The sequence below is a fragment of the Phocoena phocoena genome, chromosome 5 (genome assembly GCF_963924675.1).
Source record: "Phocoena phocoena chromosome 5, mPhoPho1.1, whole genome shotgun sequence".
Classification (NCBI taxonomy): domain Eukaryota; kingdom Metazoa; phylum Chordata; class Mammalia; order Artiodactyla; family Phocoenidae; genus Phocoena; species Phocoena phocoena.
In genome coordinates, this window is record NC_089223.1 from 45,227,344 (window position 1) to 45,237,260 (window position 9,917).

General features: G+C 40.5%; 1 protein-coding gene across 1 annotated transcript; it reads right to left on the reverse strand.

The window, feature by feature from the left end:
* Positions 1–1,065: 1,065 nt before the first annotated feature.
* On the reverse strand, positions 1,066–6,340 carry CXCL13 (C-X-C motif chemokine ligand 13). Its single transcript, XM_065877213.1, has 4 exons — positions 6,277–6,340; positions 4,556–4,688; positions 1,410–1,487; positions 1,066–1,120 (listed from the first exon to the last, which is right to left on the reverse strand). Exons 1-4 carry the CDS (start codon positions 6,338–6,340, stop codon positions 1,066–1,068), a joined length of 330 nt encoding a protein of 109 aa, XP_065733285.1.
* Between the last annotated feature and the right edge of the window lie 3,577 nt (positions 6,341–9,917).

The following is a 9,917-nucleotide window of genomic DNA, read 5'->3' on the forward strand; positions in this document are numbered from 1 at the left end:
TAAGAGTTTGGGCATTTATGGAAGAAATTGTGATGAATATATCAAGAAGAAGAGGCTCTTGGGGGCAAGCATTTTCCTGCTGTGCTGATATCAGGAATAACTTCACTCACCCTTCGCCGTATAATTTAGATCATCTGTAAAAAAGCAAGAGGCGTGCAAAGAAAAATTAACATGATGAAATCCTACTTTTCATTATGAAGAATCAGAGAATGGCTAAATTTGAATAAATGCTCCATTAAGAATGAATTGCTCATAGTTAAGTAAAACATTTGCTCAAGTTTATTGAATATTGATTAATAGGAAGCATTAAAGAATTGAATACCAGAGACAAAAAAAAAAGTCTGTGCAAAAGATGTGAGTAAAAAAAAAAGTTCATCAAAACCAATGTATAAAAGAATACATCTGTTATCACCCTTTAAATCCTTTTCCTGAATATTCTGTGAATTTAAGTCTGGGGATCTTTGAATGTTATTAGCTTCTGTCTGTGACAATAAATCTTATAAAGGAACTCCTTAAAAGTAGAAGAAGGACCTCGTTCCTCTCAATAGTGAGTTTTAAATGAAGGATATCTATTATGTGAACCCTCTGTCTCTTGGAAGGCTGAAATTCCATGGGTTTCCCAGGCAGCTTTTTAAATCTCTTATGGAAGCTTGCATTCCTAGGGTGTAAAATGATTGAAATGCATTCCATTATTTCCTCCTTAATTCAAGCCACGTGTTCAGATTTGAGTTTTAAATTCTCATTCCCTTATTTTGTAGGGAAATTCAGCACTCAACAACAGGTATATTTTTGAAAGAAACCTATATCATTTATAACTCATTAACTATCCTTCAAGAAAGTTTTCTCCTTGATGACTAGGAATGCAAACTCTAAGTTTGTAGGGTACTGTAATCAAAAAAATCTCGTTTGCTCCGTCAGCTTCTGCAAGGTTATTTGTACATATATTCTCATGCTTGAGCAGATGGGGAAGATCTTTTTCCTGGAAAACATCCAAACAAACACAAAACTAAAACTGAGGGCAGGAATGAAGGGGGAATGCAGGTGTTCTTGGGGGTAATATTGGCATCAGGCAATCGTTTTCTTAAACACTGGAGCTGGTGGAGTTGAAAAAGCACTTTTTCTGTGAAAAAAAACAAGAGAGTCATGTTTAGAGAAAGGCTTGCCAGAAACTGCGGCTTTCCCCTGGAGATGTCACACAAGGAATACTGTGCCCACTGGTTTCCAGTTTAGTTTACTGAGCTGCTGGAATGAGTCACCCCAACTCTATCTGATAAGAAGTAATAGTGAAGAATAGGCATTTGTCTCAGGAAGGTCTCATAAATTTAGAATGGTCCCTGTTTTGACTACCCGGGAAAGGGAACCCCTTCAGTACAAGTTAAATCTACAAACCCTTGATATGCCTGACTCACCTTGACACTCTCATTAGTTTTTGTGTCCATTTGGCTCTAGGGTTCAAGCAGATAACTGACTTATTCTTCATCCAGGCTCTGGGGGAAAATAAATAAAAATAATAAAGCAGTCAGTCCTTCACTTAAGGAAAGAGTTGAGTATAAATATAAAGATTCCCACGTGAAGTGAAATTGGAGGTAGGCAGTTTCGGATCTGGAGTAGGCGATTTGTAGCATGAGGTCTGATGAATAAGAAAAACCCCATTTGCGTGCTGGTATGTGTGAGCTGGTGGAACTGAAAATTAATTGACAGACTCTCATGTGTCAGAGGTTAGTATTGTGTTGAAAACCTTTACATGAACTGGAGATGGACCAAATAGCTGACTCCAAGGTTTGCTCACTCCTAAAGCTGTATCACGATATCTTTAAAATGTGTTTGTCCATTGAGCTTGGGAGAACAAAATAGACTATAGAAAACACTCTCTTGAAGACCTTTTATTTGAAGAAAAAAATCTGATGAAATGTATTGTGGGAGAGGTTACAGAGCTGACTGCTCTGAGTGACATCTGCATTTGGTGGAACCATCAGTGAGCAAGGCTTTCAATGCTCTAAAAATTAGGCAACAACAAAAGCAGCAAGGATGATTATCAGCTGATATGGATCAAGCACTGAATATGTGCCAGCCACGATGCTCAGCAGTAACATGAATTATCTCAATTAATCTCACAAAAATCGTGTGCTAAAGGAAATACTATTTCCTCACCTTCAAAAGAGGAATTTGAAGCTTAGAGAGTTTAAATAATTTGTCCGAGATTGTACAACAAATGCATGATAAAGCAGGATTCAAATGAAGCTTGTCTGACTCCTGAACCCCCACTTTTAGCCACCGTTCCACATGGGCATGATCTGAATGGTTACCAAGTGCCAGACACAGTGTTGAGTGTTTTACCTGCAGTGGAAGAAGTGAGGTCTCCCAGGTGACAGCAAACTGGGAGACTCTACTCTCTGTTGGGGTGACCTCAAACAAAACACAATTTCTTGATGTGTCTCTTAGTTTAGCTATAAAATGACAAACAGCAAGAATCCATCCATCTAGCGTTGAAACTCTACTCTTGTCATTGAAAAGTACAGAGTCAGAGGTCATAGAACTGTTGGGTTCTTGGGCAGAGCCTTCCAATTTGGCTCCTGAGTTCATGATAGAAAAACAGATTTCTGACCATGTGGACTTACAGTATTTTCACTCCTGACTGCTATGAGCTGCTCATAATTATTTGCAGCTTTTGCTTCTATATCTGGTTAAAATTCAGAAATGCAGACTCTGGTGAGAAGATAAGAAATCAGATTTTGGGGGGACTTCCCTGGTGGCGCAGTGATTAGGAATCCGCCTGACAATGCAGAGGACACAGATTCGAGCCCTGGTCCGGGAAGATGCCACATGCCGCGGAGCATCTAAGCCCGTGCGCCACAACTGCTGAGCCTGCGCTCTGGAGCCCGTGAGCCACAACTACTGAGCCCGCATGCCTAGAGCCCGTGCTCCACAACAAGAGAAGCCACTGCAAGGAGAATCCCGCGCACCGCAACGAAGAGTAGCGGCCCCTCGCCACAACTAGAGAAAGCCCGCACGCATCAACGAAGACCCAACGCAGCCAAAAATAAATAAATTAAGAAGAAAAAGTATTTTTGTCACGTTAAAACAATTAAAACTAAAGTAGAGAAAATTAGGGTGTATTACTTCCCCTGGTTGGAGGTGAGAGACTTGACTCATGACAGAGAAACTGGTAAAAATAAAGGAAGAAGTCTCTATTCTCTAGACAGCCAGAGGAACTGCTCCTAAACAGGTTATGGCTATACTTTGCGTCTCCGAGTTTGAGGGCAATAATCATGGTTTAGTCCGAATTTTCACTGTCAAAGATAGTAGTGGAAGTGTAATGCCTTTTTAATGAAAAATTTCCACACTTATTTTTTTTTAACATCTTTATTGGAATATAATTGCTTTAAAATGTTGTGTTAGCTTCTGCTGTATAACAAAGTGAATCAACTAGTCCGAGACCCAAAGCACTAACGTCAAAATGGGACAAACAAAAAGTGGCTGCTTTCAAATGTTTCATAAGGCTAAAATAGCCAAGGGAAGAGCTGCTAATGAAAGCCAAGCTGGTAGTGCCCTGAGAAGGATGTTCTGTCTGTACTTCAAGGTGCTGTGGGACACCTTGGTTTATTCAAGGTAGATCCAGGAAGAAGAAATCACAGTTCTAAGCAGCGATATGCAAAAGATCTACAAGCTCCCTTTAAAATATTCAGTGCAACAATCCAACTTTGTTGAGCCTCTCCTATTTGCCAGGTAAGGGATAAAGCATCAGGAATAGAGAAATGAATAATATCTGATCCCCGTCTATAAAGAACTTGTTTTCTGGTGCGAGTGAAAGAGCAAAACACACAAACCTGATTGTTTCAACACAATGATGCGGTACAATTGCAGCTAACAGTTGCTGAACATTTATTACGGTGCCTGGCACTATACTAGGGGCTTTACGTGGAGTGTGTAAAGTCTTATTAATGTGCCATGGAAAATGCCCTAATAAAGAAATCCACAGATTTCTCTGGGTGTACAGAAAAGGGAGGGTCACAGAAGAAAGGGGTTATACCATTTCAATAAAAGAAAATATCTATTAAATTTCTTGTAGCCACTACTACCCCCTTAGCCTAAGTCTTTAAACAGAGTTAGGGATTCAAAGTTGATAGAACCTAAAGCGAAAGGACAGCTCCATACGATAGACATTCTGACCAAGGACTGCTGTGGGTACTTATTTTCGTGCTCTTCAACTTCTAGAGAACAAAGTGTCTGCTTCTGCTGACAATTGGAATTTGACAGATAAGAGTCTTGGTTCTGTCCATTTCTAATGGTGTGACTCAGGGCAGTTAGTTAACCTCCCTAAGCTTCAGTTTCTGCATATGTAAAGGAGTGGTAACAATAGACAAACCTTAAAGGGCTCTTGAAGGAATAAAATCAGTGAATGTGCATAAAGCATGTACATTAACTCAGGATCCCTGCAAAGTATGTACTTGACAAGTATTACTGATTTTCATTATTAGTTTGAGAATTAATTGCTAGCAACACTCAAAGTAAACCACTTTGAGGAATCATACATTATTGTTTTATTGCAACTTACATGATTTCTGTGTTTGGACATCCATTCCCAGGGGGAAAGATTTGAAGCTTTCCAATGAGCAAAATGGAGACAAAGTTGAAGGTCTCTCGCATGCATTTACACTTTAAGTTTGTGTTATAGGTCTCCAGGACACCTATAAACACAGAATCAGTTATTTTAGTCCCTTTGGCATATAATTCATAACTAGAACTTAATCAGTAATCTTTCATACTGCACATCTGAAGATTTAAAAATTTCAAGTCGGTGCCTCCAGCCATATGCCTTTAGTTTGTGCATTTCTGTTCATCTTGGCTTATTTTCAAACGTTTTCTGCCAAAACCTTAAAAATAAAATTAGCTTTTTAAAAACACAATACCTGTTGAAATTTGTGATAGCATTATACTGGTACTCAGATGGTTGTCCATATAATAACATTTGAGAATGGTCATGGTGGGGACTGACAACTCAGTTATAATTAAGGCAACATAAAATTGACTGATCTTCACCCCCAACACATAAAAACCAAGGAAATGAACTAGTTTCCGAGTCCCTGGAGCATTAACAAGCTGTAACAGAGTTCTCCCTCTTATCATACTCCCCAGCCCACCAACCCTCCCTGTCTCTCCGAGGAAATACCACGATGATATTTTTTGTTTTTGTTTAATATGTTGGTCCTCCAACTCAGTTGCAAATCATTACCCAAAAAGAGCCAATCGTAAAAATTCGACTATTTGTTTTCCACAACAAAAGTTCTCAGTACTAGATACTTGTATAGGTAACCCATCTCATGCATTTTAAGGAATTCTACCTTCTTTAACCCCAGTGCCTACCACTGTGCTCGACACAGAATTGCAAATAAAAGGGACCAGGCTCTCAAGGTGTCTGCGATTTAGCGGGGGAAACAAGTGAACAAGAACTAAAATACCATAGAATGTTGTATTTCCCCCAAGGCCCAAACTGCATGAATGAGAACAGGGGACTTTACCAGGAGCAATGGAAAGGCTTCATGCAGGGAAAGAGGGATGAGGGTCTTGAAGAATGAAAATAACATGAAACGAAATAAAAATTGGGAAAAAAATCCCCACATTTTAAGAACAAAAATTGGTCCTCTACCCTGAGCAGAGCGTGGCATCCTGTGCATGCATCAGATTCCTTCAGCTGTACAAAAATTTACCACTTCAATTAGATATTTACCTATTTACACAAAGAAAACCTCCCCGTTTAGACTTGGAAGTCTGCTTCTTGGCAGAAAGTGTGTATTTGAGTACCCCTGCTGTACATACAATGGTTCGTGTCAGAGCTGACCCTATAAAATTGTATCAGACGTTCCCTGCAGGAGACCAACAGGTTGAGGTGAATAATCTCTAAATCCTATAAAGTGTTTGGTCGGAAGGGGTAGTGAAAGGCAAAACGAAGAAGAGATACCTGGAGAGAATTAGTTACAGGCAGAGCTGCATCTGAAAAAGGCCAGGAATAGGCAAGCCGAGTGTAAGTCCCATGGACATTGGATCTCCAGTATCTCCCCCCTTCTCTGGATGACAATCTTAATAATACAGATGTTTCCAGCCTCTAAGAGTTAAATCCCTAAGTACCTTACTTTTAGAAATCTAGGAGCAGTTGAGCAGTTTTTTTCCCCCTTCATTCACATCTCCCCTCATTTTCTGATGGAAAAAAAAAAATTGAAACAGCTGAAGACCATTTCAGCTCAAAGCACAAATGACAATATAAGTGAAAGTTCTCACCATGGACTGGAGAGAGGCTGCAGGCCAGCAGCACAAGAAGCAGAGATCCCTGGGTGAACCTCATTCTGTGTCAAGGTGGAGTTCAGACTTTAGTCAGCTCTGGGTCTCAACTGTGAGTTCTCAGCACAGAGATTCCTATTTATTCAGACCAGTAAGGCCCTCCCACTGCCTTTGTCTCCAGGAGGTCAGCTGCATCATCGGTTTTAAAAGCCCCCAAATATTGCTGAGCTTGCTTTTTTAAAACTCCTCTTGCAAATTTTATGAATTTGCTTCAGAGCAATAGTAGTATGGTAAAGTATTTCTTGAAAATGTAGCCTATAAATGGCAGGGATGCTGCAGGAATTTGGGGGTGGGAGTGAGGGAAAGGGTTATCGGTTTGGAGGCTCCACAGCACTCTGTAGGATCACAGTCAGTGATTGTGGCTTTGATCGCTTCTCTCAGTGAAGGGTCAATGGGCTTTCTCCATGGCATTTGAATATATCCTCCAGGAAATCAGAGACTCTGTCGGGCACATCATTGTGTTCCTAGCAGCTGCAAGAGAGTCTAGCCTTTGGTAAGTGCTCAGTAAATATTTGCAGATCTAATTAATGGCTTCTTATATACAGATGCTATGCCGACTGTTTTTCTACCAGGCTTTCCCACATTATATTTCACTCTCGGAAATATATGATTACTTATGTAATCTCACCATCATGGGAATCCTGGAAGAGGGCAAGTATGTGCCCCCTCATTAATGTGGCTGTGTCTTGAAGGGAGGAAAGTAACAGCTTTGAGGAGGAGAATCTTTCTTGCTCTGGTATGCAAGTTATTGAACTTGAGAACCAGGTGTCAGTGGAGGGTGTCATTAGAATTTCATCAGATGCCGAACCTTAGATTTCAGTTTAATAAAGCACATGTGCAATTTGGTTTTAATCTGGCCAAATAGCCCATGGGCCCAATGAACCCACAGCCTTAACTCACTTGCTAGGAGCACTTCTTTTTCTTTTTTTAATGTCTAAATTGATTTAATTTTTAAATTATCTTGAGATGATGTTGGGTCTAACTTTTTTTTTTAACAACTTTATTGGAGTATAATTGCTTTACAATGGTGTGTTAGTTTCTGCTTTATAACAAAGTGAATCAGCTATACATATACATATATCCCCATATCTCCTCCCTCTTGCATCTCCCTCCCACCCTCCCTATTCCACCCCTCTAGATGGTCACAAAGCACCAAGCTGATCTCCCTGTGCTATGTGACTGCTTCCCACTAGCTATCTTTCATTTGGTAGTATTTATATGTCCATGCCATTCTCTCACTTCGTCCCAGGTTACCCTTCCCCCTTCCCGTGTCCTCAAGTCCATTCTCTACATCTGTGTCTTTACTCCTGTCCTGCCCCTAGGTTCTTCAGAACCTTTTTTTTTTTTTTTTAGATTCCATATATATATATATGTGTGTTAGCATACGGTATTTGTTTTTCTCTTTCTGACTTGCTTCACTCTGTATGACAGACTCTAGGTCCATCTACCTCACTACAAATAACTCAATTTCATTTCTTTTTATGGCTGAGTAATATTCCATTGTATATATGTGCCACATCTTCTTTATCCATTCATCTGTTGATGGACACCTAGGTTGCTTCCATGTCCTGGCTATTGTAAATAGAGCTGCAATGAACATGGTGGTACATGACTCTTTTTGAATTATGTTTTCTCAGGGTATATGCCCAGTAGTGGGATTGCTGGGTCATATGGTAGTTCCATTTTTAGTTTTTTATGGAACCTCCATACTGTTCTCCATAGTGGCTGTATCAATTTACATTCCCACCAACAGTGCAAAAGGGTTCCCTTTTCTCCACACCCTCTCCAGCATTTATTGTTTGTAGATTTTTTGATGATGGCCATTCTGACTGGTGTGAGGTGATACCTCATTGTAGTTTTGATTTGCATTTCTCTAATGATTAGTGACGTTGAGCATTATTTCATGTGTTTTCTGGCAATCTGTATATCTTTGATTAAAAAAAAAAGAAAGAAAAATATGTGGACAATGGCTCATCTGTCCTAGAGCACCCCTGGGCTGCCCTAGGAGTGTACAGGTGTGGATGTGTGAACCCAGACCCATGGAGCCACTGAAAAATCAGAGGTTTGGTCTTCCTGGTGTGGCTTCCTAAATTAATTTGATTTTTGCTACTCAGTTAGCATTGTAGATGTTAGCATCTTAGATGCTCCAGAGTGTATGGGGTGGGGTTATGGTAATGTCATAATACCTTCGTAAGCCAAGCAGTCCTCCAATTGGCCTGAATGACTGCGGTGACCGGGAACTCCTCAGTCTTGAGGCAGCCCATTCTGTTGTTTGGGCAGTTCTGGTTAGAAAGTCCTTCTGTGCATGTGAAAGCCGCTTCCCTAATATTTCAGTCACTTTGTACTAATTCAACCCCTTATCACCATATAAAAACAATTGCTCTTTCATTGATAGTGCTTCAAATATTGGAAGATAGGGTGTGTGAGTTGGGCCCCCCAGGAAGCAGATGCTGAGATGGGTGTTGGAATAAAAGAAAATTTTTTTCTTTTTTTTTTTTTTTCTCTGAATCAAAGTAGGGAGGAGACAGGAGTGGGCCTGCCCACTGAGGAGAGCTTCAGAGTGCAATGCTGATCTGAGGGTCTGTGACAACTCAATGGCAGGTCCTGAGAAAAGACTGTCTGTTAGAGGAGCTCCACAGTGGGCAGAGATCCAGGCCCTACCATCCCTCCCTTCCCCCCACCGCCATGCCCAGTCACTGGCAGGGGCTTCTCAGAAGCATCATGGTCTCCGGTAGAAAGCTGAAACAGAGCCTGAGGGTGTTAACAGCTGGAGGATGTCAGCTAACTGCACTTCTCCCAGCTGGCCAGCAAGTTATTTCTTTGAGGGAGATCTGAGCAGTGAACCTCCATGGCTGTTGTGCAGAGTTATAAACTAGAGGTTAAGGGCACAAACTGTGGAGTCACCCGGTCAATGACTTTGGACAGGTCACTTAATTTTTCTATGCCTCAGATTTACCAGTTTTCATATGGGGATAATACTAATTTTAAAGGATTTTTTTGGAGAATAAAATCATCTAGTACATGTAGAATTCTTGGCAGAGTGCGTGGCACGTAGAATGTGTTCAATAGATGGTCTGTCTGTCCATCCATCCATTCACCCATTCATCCATTATCAATAGATTTAACTTTTACTCTAAACCCCAAATGAACACGTTTCACAGGTAAATATCCTAATCTATAACACAGTTTGAGGCTCTCTCACCGTCTTTTTTCCATCACTTATCTTCAAAAAGATAAATCACCATCTGGTTTATCTTTCTGAAACTTGTTCATCTTTTTCATTGTTTCTCCTAAATCACGACTGCCCCTGCTTCTGTCTCCCCCTACCTTCTCTGACTCACACACACACACACATACACACACACACACACTCGCATGCACACACATCTGAACATCACACTACCCCAAGTATGGCTTTGCCAATACAAACTAGAGGAAGCCCCTTAGAATAACATTATTCTGGTCACTTACATTGAGTTTTCAGGTAACAATTTCTTTTTCTTTTGATATGGTCATTTCTGACTATGTCTCATTCATTTCACTTGTGTCACTTGTGCAATTTGATCTGGGGACCCAAGTGT